At 51.5% G+C, this 20,351-nt stretch overlaps 1 protein-coding gene across 9 annotated transcripts in view; it reads left to right on the top strand.

Moving 5' to 3' along the window:
• SCNN1B (sodium channel epithelial 1 subunit beta) overlaps positions 1–20,351 on the top strand; it is a 48,693-nt gene that overhangs the window by 10,677 nt on the left and 17,665 nt on the right. For 3 of the 9 annotated variants that reach the window (XM_081132791.1, XM_081132788.1, XM_081132789.1), the window contains exons 2-5: positions 3,426–3,514; positions 4,185–4,240; positions 4,387–4,532; positions 18,273–18,591. In XM_081132791.1, coding sequence (XP_080988917.1) covers positions 18,281–18,591 — 311 coding nt within the window. In that variant the 5' untranslated portion in view covers positions 3,426–3,514; positions 4,185–4,240; positions 4,387–4,532; positions 18,273–18,280. The remainder of the gene's footprint in view (positions 1–3,425; positions 3,515–4,184; positions 4,241–4,386; positions 4,533–18,272; positions 18,592–20,351) is intronic. The other 6 variants (XM_081132795.1, XM_081132794.1, XM_081132793.1 and 3 more) reach the window with 3 other exon arrangements.

Below are 20,351 nucleotides of genomic sequence, written 5' to 3'. Positions count from 1 at the left end.
CAAATTCTAACAGGCACATGCGTCCCCCTGGGGGGGGGGGTTAGGTTCCAATCCGTAGGTCATGCGGGCCCGGGTGTTGCGTCTCTAACAAGCTGCTAGACGGTGCTGATCTGGTGGGCCTGGTACTTGGAGTAGTAAGACTACAGGCCTTGGGTACCAAACTTCAGTATGGCCAAGAGTCTCCTGGGGACTGGAAATGCAGAGTTTCTGACTCCGGAGGCCCGGCTGGACCAGAGGATCAGCCTTTCCAGCAGGTCCGCAGGCTGTGCTGCCGCCTCTTGTCCGGAGCCAGCCGTTGCGCACCCCGCTCCAGGCTGTGCAGACTGTGCCTTACTCCCTGGCTCACCTGGGGCGGGGCTTGGAGATGCCCAGTCGGCGGGTCTTCATTCCCTCCGACCTCAGATGCCAGCATTGCGGAGGGAATCAGGTCCTTCTTGGCTTCTTCAGTCAGCTGTCTCTTTGACCTGACTTAACCAGTTTCCTCAAGTTCAAAGCCACAATTTAAAGACAATTGGAGTCTGGAGATGGCAGAATTTTCTGTACCTGTGTTGCAAAGCTCTTCTCCACTCCCACGGGTTCTGATCCTTCCATCCTCCAAAGAAGGCCTCTGAGGAGGTCTCCCATGAGATACCGCAGGGGGCCCTGCAGATTCGAGCCCCAGATATGGGGTCTTGGGTGGACCCAGGCCTCCAGCCACAGGGTGGGAGGGGAGAGGCCACACCCCAAAGAGAGCCGTGGCTGCTGCGGCTCCGGGAACACTGGCAGGGCCCTCTCGAGGGTCAGGCTGGGCCCAGCGCCACCCACAACTGCCTTGAACAAGAATGACCATCCAGGCCAGGACCGGTTTCCCGGAGTCCTTGAACCTGAGAGTCTGGCAGCCAGATCTGGATGGGTGAACTTGAGTTGATCAGAGATTATGAATTATTTGATTCCCTTCCTGGACCCTTCCGGGCAAAGACTGGCTGCCTCACAGGGGCTCTTCATCGGCTCAAAGATCCCTGCCCGCTGTCTGTCCCACGCAGTCCCATGTGACAGGGCGGCACGTGGGGCCTGGCCCCGGGGTGGGTGGGCGTATGGGGAGGCTTGGGCAGCCCTTGTGCAAGCCCTGGCTCCCATCACCAGCGGTGACCTTGGCTGGCTGCTGTGGAGGCAGCGATGGGTGGTGCCTTCCTTACCGTTAATCAGGACTCTCAAACTCGGGACCGTTGGAGGGTTAGGTGAGAAGTGTGAGGAAGGTGCCGAGGCGGAACCCGGCACCCGGTGGGTGCTCGACCAGCGGTGGCCGCCGCTGGTTGTGTGAACTGCTCTGCCGCAGCCTCCCTCCCTTTCTCTTGCAGCCTGGCCGAGATCAGTGCCTGTTTGGCAGCAACTGTATTCATTCTGATACTCAACTCTTATTTAGGTGCCTACTGTGTGCTGGCCATGGTTCTAGACCAGTGTCATTCAATATAAATATAACACAAGCCCCAAGTGTGACCCATCTAAGCCACTTTAAGTTTTCTAAAAGCAACACTTTTTTAAAATGAAAAGAAAAGGTGAAATTAATTTTAATATATTTATGGACCTCTGTATTCAAAGTATCATCACTTGAGCATATCGTATAATACTAAAACTTATTAATGAGATTTTTTATGGTCAACACATCTTTTTAAAAATTTTAATTGTGGTAAACACAATTAAGGACAGCAACAAAACTTACCGTCGTAACCGTTTCTAAGTGCACGGCTCAGTGGTACCGTGTACATCCCGTCAGGCAGCTGTCACCACTGGCCCTCCAGAACTTTTTAATATCTTTTGTCTCTGTTTTTCGTACAATTTCTTTTTTAAAAAATACTTTAAAAAATATGTTTTTATTGATTTCAGAGAGAGGAGGGGAGAGGGAGAGAGAGAAGCATCAATGAGAGAGTCATTGATGAGCTGCCTCCTGCACGCCCCCTGCTGGGGGGCAAGCCTGCAACCCGGGCGTGTGCCCTGACTGGGAATCGAGCTGTGACCTCCTGGGTCATGGGCCCGCTCAACCACTGAGCCACACCGGCCGTGCCATGTGATTTCTTTGAGGTCTGATAGTGTTTCACACTGAGGGCACATCTCAGCCCCAAGCGGCATGGCCAGCACTGACTAGTGGCCACATGTGAGTAGTGGCTTCTGTGCTGGATGGAGAAGTTCTGCTGCTGGGGTGCTCTGGGGTGGTCTAGGGTCCTGTGGGTGCTCTGGGGTGCTCTGGGATGAGAGGCCAGTGCACACCTTGGGGAGTTTCAGATCCGGTGGAGAGGGGCAGACGGGACACACGAATAGATCGGATAGTCTCTGATGGTGTTGGTTCTCCAGAGAAAATAAATACGGCCATGGGCCAGGGTGCTCTGGGGCTTGGGGGCCAGAGTGGGCCTCTCTGAGAGGCGGCGTTTGAGCTGGGGCCTGGAAGCAGCAGCCAGCCCCGTGGAGATCGAGGGTGGCAGTCCTCAGTGCTGCCCATGCACCAGACTCTGGTTTAAAAATATGCACAGAGTCCGGCTGGTGTGGCTCAGTGGTTGAGCTACGACCATGAACGAGGAAACCCGGGTTTCAGGCTCGATCCCAGTAGGGGGCGTGCAGGAGGCAGCCTTTTGATGCCTCTTTCTCAGCGATGTTTCTCTCTATCCCTCTCCCTCTAAAATCAATCAAAACATATTTCAAAAAAATGAAAAATAATAAAAATATACACATAGACATCAGACCCCACCTCAGCCTGTGGAGTCAGACTAGCTGCAGGTGAGGCCGGGCGTGTGTGTGTGGGGGGGGGGGTCCTGGGCCACAGCCGGGGGAGCCGTGGCAGCTGCTCCGCACGGGACCAGCAAGCGCTGAGGACCTGTGGTGAAATGACCTTGGCGTGAGTGAGGAAGGGCGGGGGCAGGAGGTGCACATGGAGGGGACAGTATGGAGGGGCACAGTGGCCAGGCCGGTGCCCTCGAGACAGTGGGGAGGAGTTTGGGTTTTACTCTAAACGCTGCGGGAAGCTGTTGCAGGACTTGCAGGAAAATGCAAGGTCTTCTGGACAAAAGTGTTGGACCCTCGCTCGGCCCCCGAGGCAGGTGCTGGTAACACTGGCCCTGCTATCACCGCCTTCAGCCTGGCGACGGGAAGGACTCTGAGGAGGCGGTGCAGCGCGGCGTGCGTTTCCACGGGAGGGTGTGCAGCCCGTGGGCCGGGGAAAGGACAGACTCGCGCTAAGCAGAAACCGTCCCTCCTCGAGGGGAGGGGCTCCCTGACCTGTCTTCCCCATTCAGATTCGGGAGGGAGTCCTCCGGCCTCCTCTCTCCTCACCCCCCTCTCACCCTCTTGCCTGTTGGACCCCTCTCTTATTACAGCTTGTATTAGGCAGCTCCAGCTGCTGTAACAAAATACCACACACTGGGCGGCTTAAGCAACAAAAACTTGTTTCCTCACAGTTCTGGAGGCTGGAAGTCCAAGGTCAAGGTGTCTCCTGAGGCCTCTCCTTGGTTTGCAGTTGGCCACCTCCTCGCGGTGTCCTCACAAGGTCTCTCCTGGGAGGGCACACCCCTGGTGTCTCTTGGGTGTCCAAATGTCCTCTTCTTATAAGGAGGCAGTCAGATTCGATCAGGGCCACCCTGCTGCCCCATTTAACTTCAGCATCTCTTTAAAGACCCTGTCCTCAAGTATAGTCACATTCTGAGGTCCTGGGGGTTAGGGCTTCAACATATGAATTTGGGGGACACAGTTCAGCTCCAAGTGGCAGGTGGCTGGAAGGAAACCAGGTCCCCCCCCCCACCTCACCCCTACACACACAGCAGCAGTCATATTCAGAATGTTTATGTAAAAGGCATCTTCCAGCTGGAAGGTTTCCAGCTGTAATAAACCCTCGAAAACACACCAAGGACACCAGCTAAATATCAACCCTTCCCCAGCCCTGAAGGCCAGACATATTTATCGAACACCTACTATGTGCAAGCTCCAAACTCAAGCATCAGGGAATCTGTCCAGGGACCACCCCACCCAGCAGGACAGATTAGAGAGGGATATATAGCTATGATCCAAGACGGATGGACGCAAATAAAATAGAAGGAATTGGTCCACAGAAAATATTCTCAGACTACGGGGTGGAAAGGAAGGAGAGAAGGTGACAGGATGCCTTCCATTCAGTGGGGACTGGGGAATGAAGTAGGCACTATTTCCCCCTCACTTTACAGATGGGAAAAATCAGGCCACAGAGAGGATAAGTCAATTCCACAGAGTCATACAGCGAGTAAGTGACAGCCGGGATTTGAACCCACACCCCTGAGTACCACCCTGTTTTAAAGGGGCTGAAGGGAATAAAAAGAGACATGCAGGTTGGGGCCACGCTGAACAGCATCTTGAAAGCCAGCTAAGGGCTTGGCCTTTATTCTGCAGACACTGGGAGCCGCTGAAAGTTTCTGACAGAAGTGTGACACGGGGACAGCTGAGCCTCCGGGAAGTGCAGTGTGGAGCCCAAGCATTCATCTATCGAGCCGGGAAACTCCCCTTCCAGCACCGTCCTTTCTGAAGCAGCCTCGCAGGTGAGTCTGTAAACCCAGCGTCTTCACCCTTCTTTCCCCAGCAACCATAACAATAGCCAACATTTATTTACTCAGCACTGTGCTAAGAGCTTTATAGGAATTGTCTTGTTCTAATCCGCCCTGCAAATAAAGGCCAGGGAGGGAGGTGCTATTGCTGGCCCATTTGCAGATGACACAACTGAGGCTCAGAGAGCTGCTGTGGTGGGTCCAAGACTCTGCCCAGCTCTGACTCCAAAGCTCACATTCTGCGTAATTATAGAATGATTTGTGTTTCTGAATGGAAAACAGAGAAGCTGTAGAGCTGGACCTACTGCCTGAGCCTCACTTTTACCAGGTTGACCTAATTTTTCTGACTCTCGTCAGGGACACTGCATTTCGTTTCCAGTGGGGTAACCACCTCCATCCTGCACCCCTCCTCCCCACACGGCTGCACCTTCCGAGGCTTGGCACAGACTCTCCCCTTCAAGTTGCCTCCAGCCTCGCAGGGAGGGAGGGAGCCAATGAAACTGGTCACGGTCTTCCTCGACAGCTGTCAACACACCACCCACCCCGGGCGGGTGGCCGCTTGCATGGCTGGGCCGGGGAGGGCCACGGGCTTGTGTGGTCGCCACTGGCATCCCCAAGCTGCCTGCCCATTAGGATGCGGTGACGCGGCTCCCGGCATCGGGCCTGGGTGGGCGGTGCGAGTTTCCCGTGTACATGTGACCGTGCAGGACAGAGCCCCGTGCGGCCGAGTCCCGGCAATAAGGAAGCAAACAGAGCTTCAAGACTCTGTCAGCGGGGCTTGAAGGCAGGAGCCGTCCTGGAAATACGAGTTCTGAAGCCGCCACCTCCTCTGAAAGCCGTCTTTGGCTCGCCCTGTCCGCCAGGAGGAAGGGAAGGTACCTGCCCAAATCGTGGGAAGAACTGTCGAGCTGCTAGAGGCCCCGGCAGATGTCCCTAGTTGGTCTGACACGCCTCTCTTTGGGGCTTTTCAAAAAATTTATAAGAGTTTTGGAAAACATTAGGACACAGGCTGAAGTGTACATCTAATCTGAACTCTGACAGGCCCATTCTGCCGATTATTAGACACTTAATCCTGGTCAATTGAGCACCCCTTCCCTTTTTCCTAAAGTCACATCTAAATTCTGAGAAGCCGATATTTATTTGTTTTTTAAATTGGTTCATTGGGGTGACTATGGTTATTAAAATTATATAGGCGTCAGGTGCCTAACTACCATTTTTCCTGACAATTCATTTTCCCCTTAGAGCTATAATCTCACTTTTTTCCATGTTGATATAAAAAATAATTTTCTCATATATTATTTTTAATCATATAAGCAATGTCTGTTTATTGTAGAAAATTACAAACCACAGATAAACTAAAAGCATTTTTAAAAAATGACCATAGGTCCTTCTACACAAAGATGTCATTCTGGTTAATTCCATGCAGATTGTTTTTCCTATGCACACAAATCCAGTTTCTTTTCAAAAATAATTCAGGGCTCCCCGGTGTTTCACACGTGCCTACCTCACGGTTTGCGGCCGCCTCTGCTGTGTTGTACGTTTAGGCTTCTTGCCATGAGCATCGGTGTCCATGCAGAAAAGACGGGTGGTGCGAGTTTCACCGTCACAAGGTGTGGTCACCTTTCAAACCTACCTATGGTACTTGGCCACTGGGTGAACAAGGAAATGACAAACCAGGAGCACTCTGGCCTCGTGACAAGAAAGCTCCTCCAAGGCTTAGCGTGTTGGCCAGAGGCCAGAAAGGTGCTGTTTCTCCTTCAAAAGGCCTTTCAGAGAGAAGGTGTTTTTCGGGCAGCCCTGGCCACATCGGGCTTGGAGTTCATGGTCTTTGGGCTGGGGTGGCCGGACATGTGTCACGCTACTCCTGGGATGGAGACTGATGCGATCTCAGACTGGTAGTGAAAAAACAACAGAACAGGTCTTATAAGAACAAGCCTGGCACAGCAGCCAGGGGCCCCGGGGTCCATGAGGTGGGCTGTGCTTGAGTCACAAGTGGCGAGGTATTTACCTAATCTGGTGAGTTTGTGAGACAAGGGGGAGGATCTTGGCTGAACCTGTCTCCCTGTGCAGTGTGGCACGTGGGATGGTTTTTAGATGGTGCGCTGACAAGTGTCTTTCATCTCACCAGTAATCGTGTTGTATTAGAAAATATATATAATTAGTAACCTCGAACCTGTGGTTTTGTGGACGTTGTTGCTCAGGACAAAGCTCAAGTAGGCCTTTAGGTAAAAACAAGGGTGAGTCAACGTGGAGAAAGACACTGAGTCAGTGAGAGTGTAATTGGTACCCAGTGGCAGCCCAGATCCGGAAGGCAGCACCCAGGGTGTCCCTGGGCGTCGAGAGCCCGAGAGCACAGAGCCACGGCTGCATCAGCTCTGTCCGCGGCCTGCCTTAGGTGCGAGAGGCCCCAGTCCTCGGGGGCAGCTCCTTGCCGTGGGAGCTGCACCAAGGGCCCGGAGGGCACTGGAAGCAGCAGTCAGCACAGGGCCTTGACCTGAGTGCCCAGCACCAGGACGCTGGGCTGGGCGGTCTCTCCTGAGCAGGGAGTCCCGCCCTGCAGCATTGCGGTAGATGCCTCCCGACTGTGGGCCTTGGTTTCGCCACCCGTGCCAACTTAAGCGTTGATTTTTAAAGTGAGACGTTTTTTGTAAATATTTTTTAATTGATGTTTTGACAGATAGAGGAAAGGAGAGGGAGAGAGAAAGAGAAATACCAATAAGCTGCCTCCTGTACAGCCCCCTCCACCGGGGATGGAGCCCGCAACCCGGGCATGTGCCCTGACAGGGACCCAAACTGGCAACCTTTCCGTGCACGCAACGTTGCCCAACCAACTGAGCCACACCGGCCAGGGCTGAAGTCGGATTTTTAAATGGGTCTGTGTAATTGAGATTTTCTTTAGACTCTGGATGACCATGTTGGCATAGGAAGGAGTCCCAGGGACCTCCCACCATTGTGGATGGTCCTATTTAGGTGTGTGTCAGTCTTTAAAAAATAAAATGGTTCTAGGCCTTTGACTCTCAGCTCGCGGTGGGAGTTAGTAAAAGTGACCCTTAGGAAGTGGGTGTTGGGTGGTCACCAGGAAGGGGATCCCGGGTCTGTGCCCTCGGGATGTGTCAAAGTTCAAAGAAAGTGCAGACAGATGTTCCTTTGTCATCTTAGTAACTTTTAACTATCAAAAACCTGAGTTCCCATGTCCTTTGCGAATTACCGCCTGAGAGCTGAGTGGCGTTCGCCTGGCTGGCCCCATGTTGCAGACGTTTATTTAACTGTTCAATTTCAGCGCCACAGTGTGTTCTGTTTATATTTTGAAAAGTCATTTTTTTCACTTGCGTAGGTCCCTGAAACAGTAAAAGCTAGTAGGAACCAGACCACAGATCTTGCTGTGAGCGAGGCATTGTGGAGCAGTGTTTAGGAAACACCCCAGAGGTAGATGTCCTATTGTCCCCAGTAATCAAAGGAGAAAACAGAGGCACAGAGACACCATGTAGCTTGCCTCAGGTTGCACAGCACACCTGTATTCAGAGCCTGGCTCCAGCGCCGAAGCCCTGAGCCTCTCCCCTGTACCTGAACCAGGGGACAGCCTTCCCCACACGCTCTGTCTCTATTGGATTTCTTCCCCTACTTGGGGAAACTTGCCCCGCAGTCTAGCCAAGGGACAGGAGCCTCTTCTTTTGGAAAAGCGACCACCTCAGCCCAACATTGCTGCTCCAGCCAGGCCTGATGGTTGGCAGGACCACCCCTGCTAACCCTAGCGGTGCCTTGAAGCAAATTAAGAAGCTGCCCCACTGCCCCTCTGTGTGGGTGCAGTCGCCGCAGGACCACCGCAGGGCACATGGAAGAGGGGCTGGGCTTCATCCCGTCCCTTCCGCAGCTGCCAGCCTGAACAGCACGCCTGCCCACCTCCCTGCTGCCCGAGGGGCAGGAAGAAAAGCAGGGGGCAACCGTTCTTGGGGCCACTGAGGCCTTGCTTCCAGCAGGGGCATCAGTCCCCTGAGAAGTGTTGGTGGAGCATTTCGTCCCAAATGCCTGGCTTTTGTGGACCCTGCGGCCTGCTTTTCTGTGGTGCCCGAGGGCGAGGGTGCGTGGTGCACTGAGCTCTGAGCAAGGTTGGCTCTGCCTCGCCACCTGCATCCTGCGGTGGGCAGCTGCCATGCAGAGGGGTGGGATGAACCTACACAAGGCATGGGTTACAGAAAGGGCTTCACAGGAAAACCCACGGCCAGAGTCAGCCCCACAGAATGCTTTGATCTCCCAGGCTCCTGTCACCTGGCAGAGGGACACGAGGGGCCAGGAGGCCTGCGGGGGAAGTAAGGGCCTCATTCCAGGGCAGGGACCCCTCGCCCCCGGGTCTCCCTTCATACGGACGAGTGTAGGAAGTGGTCTTGTCGGTAGCCCGTGTGCATGGACTGCGTACACGGCCGCCGGTGCCAGGAGGCTGGGTGTAGGTATAGCTGTTCACAGGAGTTGCCTGGGAAAGCCAGCTGCCAGCCACTGGGGACCTTGGGGACCACTGGAGATATTGAGGACCCAGGGATTTTCTTGCCAGAGAAGGATTCAGTCCCACAAGGAGCAGAGCCTGGGTGCCATGTCTCCAGCTGGCCGTTTCCCCATGAATGACAGTCCTAAGAACCCAGGGTGAAGACTCAGGGTCACTTTGAGTAAAATAATAATAACAGTAGCCACCATGTATCCCGACTAACTGTATGTGTGTGCAGGCACTGTGCCGAGCGCCTCCCCCGCATGCTCGCATTGAGTCCTGGCAGCAGCCTCGGCGGCGCGGGTACTCGCACCCCCGTTTCACAGATGGGGCTCCAGAAGGCCAGCCTGTTGGGGACTGAGCCTCTCCCTTGAGGAAACAGCAGAGCCAGGCGCTGACGAGGGCCTGTCCCCCAATGGGAATGGAAGTCATTCCTGGGTCCTTCACATGGGGCGTTTGGTGGCCTGTCAAAGACTGTGGGGTGCGCCCATCCGGGCCGTGGACGGGACTTCCTCACTGCCCTTTGAGGCCGCCCCGCCCCACAGGATGAGAGAGGGGCGCCCCCTTAGCCCAACACTGAGTGAGACAGTGGGACGCCTGCCAGCGTGCCCACATCACCCCCAGACATCACTCCAAACGGTGGGGAAGTGACCAGAGGACACCTCCGTAGGCTGCAGGAGTGTGGCCACTGTCTGGACACCACAGACAGGAGAGAGTGACCCGTGCGTGACCCTGCCCCAGGGCACTCAGCCGTGGCGGCAGCGTGACTTTGCCGTAAATTCTTAGCATTTCGGGGCTGAATGGACTTGTGGCCACTTCTAAGCTGTGCCTTCTGAGCGGGCACCTCCGGGGACCAGGGGAGGAGCATATTTGTATCGCACGCCACGGGCGAGGGACAAGGCGGCTGGTGCTGATGGCAGTGGGGGCGGGCACTTCAGCTGCCCCTGCCCAGCCACCCAGCCTGGTCACCCAGAGGCCAGGAGCACTAACCCCTCTGCTCACCCAAAGCCCCTGTCAGCTGCTCCCCGACCCCCAGCAAGCGGGAAACAGCTGCTCCTCCTGGCTTTGCTCCCACAGCCCCCCGATGGCGGCTCGCACCCCCCCCCCCCAGCGGCCTTTTCACTCTGGGCAGTGAGGCCGGTTCCAGCCTGAGGGCACTGAGGCTGCAGGCACCGTCCTCTCTGCGCCGCAGGGCGTGCTCGCACCCCGCGCTCAGGCTCCCGCACATGGCACGCGCAGGAGGTGGAGGTGCGGGTCGTGGACGGCACACGCTAAGCGCAGGGGTGGCCAGTGGCCCTCCAGGTGACTGCGCCAGCCGCACCCCACACTGCGGAGCTGAGCTTTTCCTCCGAGCTTGGCCAGCGCCAGGTATTGCAAGATGTTTTAACCTTCGTGAGTCTGATGGCTGCCGCACAGAATTTTTAAAACATACCTCCAGTCAGCATCAATTAAAAAGCGATTTGTAAATACTTTTTGTCTCCTGTGGGCATGCAGGCCACACAGAGCCTGGGGCCACGTCCTTACCATTCGCTTATTGGTGGAAGCTCGGCGCCCAGGACAGTGCTGGGCACACAGTCGGTGCTCAGCACTCCTGATTGAATAAATGGGTGGGCTAGACCGTGATATGTATTCACCAGTGTTACGCCAGTAAACCTAATTTAAATAAACATTGATATGGTCCAAAATACAAAAGGTACAACAGGAGTAACTCACTTTCAAGCCTCCTCGCCTGCCTGCCCCCGGCCACTCCAGTGACCACTTTCTGGTGTAGCCCCTGAGGGATAAACACCTCTACCCCCTGTCGGCACAAACGCTCGCGCTGTGTAGACTAATCCGCCCTCTCCTTCCTTCCAATTAACTGTATTCCCCGGCGGAGGCCACCTTCTCTGATCAGCTCGAGCGGACCGTTGCGTGTCCCCCCTAGAGGTCTCCGAGGGACCCTTCCCTCATCACCTCCCTTAGTCACTCGAGTTTGACTTTACGGGGGGACCTATCGCTGAGGGTGAGCCCAGCCTTGGGCGAGCGAGGCGTGTCTCTGCCACACTGCGGACGTGCCTGACACCCCCAAGCGGGTGCCCGAGGCCGGGTGTCTCCTCGAGGAGAGGTGGCCTGGTTTCTATTTCCAGATCCACTCTGACTCACTGTGGCTTGGGGCAGTCCCACTGTGCTCTAGTCACCTCTCTGTGACATGGGCATAATCACGCCTACACCAGCGACTCAGAGGATGGCAGGAAGCCCTGGCAGAGGTGGCCCAGTGGTTAGAGCGTCGGCTCGCGCACCGACGGGTCTCAGGTTTGATTCCTGGGCAAGGGCAGGTAGCTGGGTGGCAGGTTCTATCCCTGCCCTAGTTGCGGCCCATGCGGGAGGCAACCAATCAGTGTGTCTCTCTCACATGGATGTTTCTCTCTCTCCCCCCCCCCCACTCTCTCTGAAAAGCAATGGAAAAAGTATCTTCACATGAGGATTAATAAAAATAAAAAATAAAAAAAGGGTGGCAGGAAGGCTGAGGGAAGGCTGGGAAGAGAGCACGTCTTTGGCCAGCGCACTTCAGCTGGGCAGAAAAATAATTACCGGGAACTTCCTAAAGGGCCGTAAGCAAGATGGTTTTATTTTATTGTTTTATCTTTTTTTATTTTAAATATATATCTTTATTGATTTCAGAGAGAGGAAGGGAGAGGGAGAGAGAGAGAGAAACATCAATCATGAGAGAGTCATTGATTGGCTGCAGCCCGAAACCCGGGCATGTGTCCTGACCGGGAATCGAACCCTGATCGACGCTCAACCCCTGAGCCACGCCCGGCTGGGCAGCAAGATGGTTTTAAGTGGCCCACAGAGGACCCTTTCTCACGCAGTGAAGTTATTTCCTCGTGTATTAGGGAAAATGGCTCAGCATGTCAAACAGATTCCACAGGCATCGCGTAGCTTATTGTGTGTAGCATTGTTTAGGACAAGGTTGCATTTTTAAAGCAAAAAAGTGAATCGAGTGATGTTTTATTTTAAGTAAATAATGATACAGGTGCTAGAGGGATTCAGCAAATATAGTGAAGGTGGTGTGCAAATCGCTGATGTGTGGAAACATTGAATTAGTAGATATTTGGGAGGGAAATGACACTAACTTACAGAGACTGGTGTGAAAACCCATTTTGACGATTTCTTCCTATTCAATGCAAATATGCGGGGCCCAGTAGATCAGGTGTCCACCAGCTTTTCCTGTGAAGGGTCAGAGAGTTTATAGTTCAGGCTTTGCAGCCACACATGCCTCTGCCACGTCACCGGCTTCTTCTTACAACCCTTTAAAAACATCAAAACCACTCTTAGCTCAAGGACTGTACAAAAACAGGCCTTGGGCTACCTCTCGAGTTGAAATTTTCAGGCCCTTGCAGTAAATAAAGCAGTTTACTGAACATAATAGCTGCTAGTGCCCCCAATACAGGTAAAACAGCCTGAGTGGGACCCATTTATTAATGACATTTATCTATCAATAACACTGTTTTCCTTACTCCCCCTTTCTCAGTATTATTTTGACCTCACAGATTTTTTATGCATTTAATGTTTTAATTCATTGCAGTTTTTTTAAAAAGATGCTCAAATCACCCCACCTTTGCCAGTCAGAACCCCTTCAAGGAGTCCTTTTGAGTGACCCCAGTAGTTTTTGGTACCTCATTTGTTTCTAGTATGATCAGATAGCCCATGTTCATCTTGTACATTTCCTGCCCCCAAAGTGTACGAGCCATTTTTCTAAGAAGCCCTGGTTTCTTTTGGTCAGGAATGGTATATAGAGACCAAAATCTGGGTGCACATATTTGCATTTATAAATAGAAGTGACGTCCAGGGCATGCCCTGGCCCCTGGAGAGGTTCCGACCTCTCCCACAGTCTTCCTGCAGCGTCCGCAGCCTGGAGCAGCGAGCCCCACCTGCGGCTCCCAGCCTGGCCAGGCCTCGAGGGCAGTCGGTGCTGCCCTGGGGCTTCCCTAGCGGAGGCAGAAACGTGAAAGATTTTTCAATAAGCAGAGTCAAATCCATGTTCAGGTGAACCTTCAATTAACTATAAAAATCCAGCTACCCTGATAACCTCGGGTAATTGAGGTTTTGGTGCAAAAATAAGTACAGGGGATTTTAATGAAAGCGTCTAACCTGTGATTTGCAGGGGTCGCCGGGTCGGCTGTGCATACATGCCAGCGCAGGGAATAAAACAGTCAGGTAGGCTGCGTGGGAGAAAGTGGGGGTGGCAGGCGTAAGGTGAACCCCGGGCAGCTGTTGTCCAGCCCGAGCAGAGCGTTGCCATGTGGGGACCGTGGTCAGGTCATCCTGATTTTCCAAAAGATGAAGACAATCTAAATTTTTTTTTTTAATGTGAAATCTCAATTTCAAAATGGCAATGGATCGATTAAAGTGTTTGGTTAAAACTTTATTTAGAAATAACTGTATACAATAAAATACCTCCATTTTAAGTATAGTGTTTGATGAGTTTTTACAAATGTGTGCACCCAATTAAACATCTCACTCAGATGTAGGATATTTCCATCACCTCCAAAAGTTCCCTTTGTGTGTCTTTCCAGTCAACCCACTCCTCACCGCAGGCCCATGCAGCACTGATCTTCTCCTATCACTGTGGATGAATTTTTCTTTTCCAAGTCTTCGAGTAAATGGGATCATATAGTTAGTATGGTTCTTCTGTGTCTGGCTTCTGGTGCTAGGCGGTGATCTGTTAATACCCATCCACGTTGTGTATGTGTCAACATTCAGTTCCTTTTCATGGCTAAAGAGTTTTCCATTGTACGGATGTTCCCCAATTTGTTTATTAATTCACTTGTTGGTGGACGTTTGGCTTGTTTTTAGCTTGGGCTTATTAATGAATAAGACTGCTATAAATACATATGTCAGAGTCTTTGAGCATATTTTTAGTTCTCTTGGATAAATAAAAGTGGAATTGCTAGGTCATATGATAAGTGTCCTTTTAACTTTATGTTTTCCGAAGCGACTGTACCACTTTGCGTTCCAACCAGTCACGCAGGAGAGTTCTGATTGCTCCATGTCCTCGCTAACGCCCGGTGCGGTCAGACCTAGTGGGTGGGAGGTGGCCTCTCTGGTGGTTTTGATTTGCATTTCCCCAGTGATTAATGAGGTTAAGCATCTTTCATGTATTTATGGGTCATTCATATATCATCTTTTGCCTGTATTTTCAAATCTTTTGCCTGTTTTTGTTGGGCCTCTTGTCTTCTTATTGAGTCCTCACAGCTCTTTATATATTGTGCACACAAATTCTTTGTCAGGCGTATTATTACAAGTGCTTTCTCCCAGTGGTTTTCTCTTTCATTTTCTCAACAGTGTCTTTTGAAGATATGGTTTTATTTTAATTAAGTACACTTTATAGTGTTTTTTTTTCTGATTCATGACCTTGTGACCTGTCTTAAACAGCTTTGCCCATGCCTCATGCACAGATTTCCCCTGTACTCCTGCATGTTCCACAATTTTAGCTCTTGTGTTCCGGTCTTTGATCCATTTTAAGTTGATTTTTGTATATATTGTGTGATAAGGGTTGAAATTCACTTTTTCAGCATCTTTTATTGAAAAGACTGTCCTTTCTACGTTGAATTACCTTGGCCCCTTTGTAGGTCCATTTCTGGACCCTCTGTTTGTACTTCATTGATCAATAGGTCTATCATTACACCCATATCACATTGTTCTGATGATTAAGCCTTATAGTAAGTCTGGATTTTGATGGTATATGTCTTTCAACTTTGTTCTTCTTTTTCAAAGTGTTTTTTTCCTTCCTATTTTAGTTCTTTTGCTTTTCTATATAAATTTTAGAATCAGCTTGTTGATTTCTGCAAAAAGTCTGCTGGGATTTTTATTCAGATTGAATTAACTCTAGAGATTAATTTGGGATTAATTGACATCTTAACAATATTGAGTCTGCTGATCCATGAATGTGGTATATCTCTCCATTTATTTAGGTTTTCATTAATATAAATAATATTAAAAAACAGACAAGCACTAAGGGTAACAAAGAATAGTCTTGGTGCTGGGACAAGTGGATATCCACATGCAAAAGAATGAAGTTGAACCTTTCGTACCTCACACCACATACAAAAATTAATTCAAACTGTATCAAAGACCTAAATATAAGAGCTAAAATTATAAAACTCTTAGAATAAGTGATAGGGATAAGTCTTCATGACCTTGGATTAGGCAATGGATTCTTAGACATGATATCAAAGCATGAGCAACAAAAGAAATATAGACAAATTGGAGTTCATCAAAATGAAAAAGTTTTGTACTTCAAAGGACACCATCAAGAAAGTGAAAAGAAAACCCACAGAACAGAACACTTTCGCAAGTCCTGCATCTGATAAGGAACATATATAAATAACTCTTAGAACTTAGTAATAAAAAGACAAACAGACCAATTAAAATACATGAGTAAAGGATCCAAAACATATTTCTCCAAAGATTTATTGGCCATATAATGACTATATTAGCCAATAGTCATGAAAAGATGGTCAACAACATTAGTCATCAGGAAAACGCAAATCAAAACCAGAATAAGCACCATTTCACACCCATGAGGGGGGCTAGAATAATTTTTTTCATGGCTAATAGCAAGGTTGGAGGAAATGTGGAGAAATTGGAACCCTTGTTCACTGCCATGGGAATGTATGGAATGCAGTCTGGGAGATCTTCAGAAGGTTAACAGACTTACCGTGTGATCCAGGGGGTATGTCCACTCCTGGGTATATACCCAAGAGAAATGAAAACATGTCCACACCAAAACTTGTACACATATGTTTACAGTAGCTTTATTCATAATAGCCGAATGCCCATTAATTGATGAATGGATAAAGTGTGACGAATCTATAATAGGGAATATTATTTGACAATTAGGAAAACCCAAAATACTGATCCATGCTACAACATGGATGAACCTTGAAAACATTATGCTAAGTGAAAGAAGCCAGTCACAAAGGACCACACACTATATGGCGGCATTTATATGAAATGCCCAGAACAGGTGAATCTACAGAGACAGAAAATAGATTAGTGGTTCCCCGGGATGGGGGGGGGGGGGGTCTGCTGATGGACAAAGAGTTTATTTCGGGGGAAGACAAAAATGTTTTAAGACTTATTGTGGTGATGGTTGAACAACGCTGTGGATATACTGAAATCCACTGAATTCTACACTGTAAATGGATGAGTCCTATGATATGTGAATTATATTTCAATAGAACTGTTGTTTTAAAAAGGGATATTTTTAAATCCCCACCCGAGGATATGTTTTTATTGATTTTTAGAGAGAGAGGAAGGAGGAGAGAGAGAAACATCGATCGGCTGCCTCCGGCCGTGCTCGCCCCAACTGGGGACCAAACCTGCAACCGAGGTATGTCCCTGACCAGGAATCGAACCCACAACCTTTTTGGTGCACGGGAGGATGTTCCAACCACCTGAGCCACCCAGCCAGGGCAAAAAGGGAATTATCTTTTTAAATACCGGGCTCAGGGTAAAAAGCAACTCTTGCAGACCCAGCGCAGGGCCTGGCTCGTCCAGAGGCGGCTGGCGGGGGGCTCGGGCACTGCCCCTGGCCTCCCGCCGGCGCTTAGGTGTCTCCGTCAGAACTCGCGGGGCCACGTGCTGGTTCCCAGGGGACCGAGTCCAGCCCCAGGGAACACTCGTCTCTGAAGGCGAGCGGACACTTGCCCTTAGAAGAAAACGAACGGGCGCGCAGCGTTTCCCAGTTTCTGCCTCGCCGCCAGAGTCGCCTGCCGCGCGTGGGGCCGGGACATGGGAGCGCCTGCGACTGCCCGGGGCGCCGGTGACGGACGCCGTCTCCACGGGGCTCGTTGGGCTTGGTTTAAGCTGTCGGCAGATTGTACACGCCGGACACAGACCAGCTACCCCTTGGACACGGAGCCCGGCGGCTGCTTGTAGCATTTATCGGTTCTTCCTTGGCTAATCTCCCGAGGGGCCGAACCAGTTAGGAGCTAGGCCAGTCCGCTACAGACTTTTATTTGCCTGTCTTGTCCCCGTTGTTGCTGCTTGCCGCACTATTGGTTACTGAATGTGGGGTTTTTTGTGTGTGGTTTTTTAATGTAAGTGTATTTAAGAACGTAAAGTAAAAACCAGTATCTCTTGGCATAAATAGAAGATCCCACTTAAATATAAACCCAGGGAAAACAGAATGCTGTTCGTTGTAAAGAGATACCGTTGCCTGATGAGGCTCTGGGCCTGGGGCGCATTGTTAATCTGGAGAAAAGCAGGCGTTAAAAGGTGTTAAGGACCCGCTCGGACTCGGCTGAGAGATTCTCCTTGACTAAGACAGTGATGACATGGAAATGGAGAGAGGTAGACGCCAGAGACACATCAGGAGAGTGAGAGCTGTCACAGGGTGGAACAAAGTGGACTTCTTTTTCCTTAAGTTTCTAATAGTTGCAAATGACAGGCACCCGGCTTGGATCAGCAAAAGTAAGAAAGGAAATTTATTGGTTCCAATATCTGAGTTCAGGGATAAGTGGCTTCAGGAATGGCTGGATCCAGGTGTTTAAATGATGTCAGAAATCCCTCTCCCTGTCTTGTAGCTCCTCTGCGTTGGCTTTGTTCTCGGGTACTCCCCACCTGGGGTGCTAAATACCACCAATTTAGTCACCTGAACTAAAAGGGAGCCTCTTCCACAGTTATTCCAGCATAACGTAACAAGATTGAGTCCCAGTGGTCCAAACGGGTGGAGGTGAACCTGGCACCGACTGCGACTGGGGCAGGGGCAGGGGCAGGCAGTCAGCCCGAGGGAACAGCGGAGGGAACAGCAGAGCGAGGCCGAGAGGATGCGGGAGAGCAGGCGCCTCACTGCCACCACCGTGCCCCCAGAAAGTCAGAGGCTCTCAGGAGGGCGACGGGCATTTCAGCCAGGGAGTCTGGACAGCTTCCTGAAGGAGGGGGTGTGCCTGCCGCAGGTCCCTGCCCTGTTTCGGGGAGAAGGAAGCAGGCATCACGGGAAGCGTCTGTTTTACTCGTCACTGAGTCCAGAGGACTAATCCAGTGCCTGGCAAACAGCAGACGCTCAAGAAATGCTTTTTGGCTGGCTGGGTGGGTGGGTGGGTGGACGGTGAGAGATGGCAGAAAGGAAGGAAAGGGGAGGCAGGGAGGGAGGAACTGTTGCCACGTGCAGCCCGGCTGCCGTCTCCTGCGGATGCTCTGGCCAAACTGGGACATCCCGGGACCCGAGGCGGGCGTCCCTGCTGGATGGCATCCCCGTGTCTCTGCAGGGGCCACGATGCAGGTGAAGAAGTATCTGGTGAAGTGCCTGCACCGGCTGCAGAAGGGCCCCGGCTACACCTACAAGGAGCTGCTGGTGTGGTATTGCGACAACACCAACACCCACGGCCCCAAGCGCATCATCTGCGAGGGGCCCAAGAAGAAGGCCATGTGGTTCGTGCTCACCCTGCTCTTCGCCTCCCTGGTCTTCTGGCAGTGGGGCGTCTTCATCAGGACCTACCTGAGCTGGGAGGTCAGCGTCTCCCTCTCCGTCGGCTTCAAGGCCATGGACTTCCCCGCCGTCACTGTCTGCAACGCCAGCCCCTTCCGGTAGGTGGTCCCTGGAGCGCCAGGCGGCCTCCCTCCCCGGCCTTTCTTTCCCTCGCCCTCCCCACCCCTTTCCCTCCCTCTCCCTCTCCCCCCCTTTCCCCTCCTTTCCCCTCCTTTCTCTCCCTGTTCCCTTTCTTTCCTTCCGTCTCCCTCTTTACTTTCATCCCTTTGCAGCAAGTAAGATTCAAAATTCATACACATCCTGGGCTTAAAGGGAACCTCGGAAGTGTCCAGTAGTCAGTCCCCGCCTTCAGGCGCACCCCCGCCTAGTGACTGACTGGATATGTGCTTTCTGAGCACCTGCTACGTGCCAGGCACTGTTACGGGCCCTGGGAATACATCAGTGAATGACAGTCCCTGCCCCCTTCACAGCCTGCCAAAGAAAACAGACATTAATCTTTTTTTTCTTAAATATTAAATTAATTATAAAGTGATGATAAAAGATAAATACAACAGCCATCCATCAAGGGCTTATGAAACGCCAGGCGGTGTGCTGCATGTTCTTGGGTAATTAACGTAATTCTAATCCACACAACCACCCTAGAGGTGGGCACTCCTGGAGTAGCCCCAATTTACAGGTCAGGAAATGGAGATTCAGAGAGGTCAAGCAACTTGCCCAGAGACACACAGTGGGCAATGGTGGCATTTGAACTCAGGACTGAACTGAGTCCAGAGCTGCGGCCTTTTAACCGCTTGATGGCCAGGCATGTGAGGGGGACACACAGGAGACCCAACCTAGTCAGGGTTGAGGAGAGGCAGTGGGTCAGTCCGAGAGAAATGGCCCAAAAAATGAGAACACGTTAGCCAACCTAGTCAGATGAAGAGAGTACTCCAAGTGGAGGGCACAACATATGCAAAGGTCCTGGGGCGAGACAGAGCTTGGTGCATTCAAAGGATTGAAAGAAGGACCAATGCGGCTGAGTCATGGAGGACATTCCACAAGGTCCTCAAAGGGAATTCATATTTCCAGATTACATTTCCAGTTATCAGAAGATCCTTTTCTTCTAGGGATAGGTCTGCCTATTTGGGTGGGTCCTTGAAACTCAGGTTCAAGGGAACCCTTAATAATTACAGTAAAACGACACTCAGTCTGGACTTTGTTCCAAGTGCTTTATAAGCAGCACCTCACTGAATCCTCCCAACAACCCTCTATGCTAAATATTGTTTCCCCCGATTTTGTAGACGAGAGAACAGAGCCTCAGAGAGGTTTACTTGCCCAAGGCCATAGAGATATTAAGCATTTGGACCCAGAGCCATGCAGTGACCCACCAAGCTCAACGGCAGCTGTGGACATCTAGGCAGACACTGCCCGGCCCACCACCTTCCCAGCCCTCTTCCTGTGTGCACACGAGGTAGTTCATGGTCAGGGCCAGGCAGTGTCAGTGTCTGAGGCTGATTTAGCACTGGCTGCTCTGCACCTTTGTACCAGAACCTGGGCCTGTGGCCAGGGTTCAGTGCTCTCTCCTGCAGGAAGTCCTCCAGCCAGAGCTGACATACACTGGTGACCATATGCTGGAGTATGGTCTTGAATCAACTGGGTATGGGGTGGCTGGGGTACAGGGCCTGGGGTCCCCACACAAGGCCTGGTGGGGACACTCCCTGGTCCACACCTTTCTGCCAGACTAGCTGGTCACCAGTTCCAATATGGGAGCCTCCAGGGGCTGAGAGCAGATACTGGAGCCCAGCCCCGCAGTCCCATTACCTTCTCCCTCCTGAAACTGACTCCTGTTCCCAAAATCACTGCTGGAAAATTAGGACCT

Source organism: Miniopterus schreibersii (assembly GCF_964146895.1).
Source record: "Miniopterus schreibersii genome assembly, chromosome: 3".
NCBI classification, from domain to species: domain Eukaryota; kingdom Metazoa; phylum Chordata; class Mammalia; order Chiroptera; family Miniopteridae; genus Miniopterus; species Miniopterus schreibersii.
Note: the sequence above shows the minus strand (reverse complement) of the source record. Positions and strands in the feature narration are given on the sequence as shown.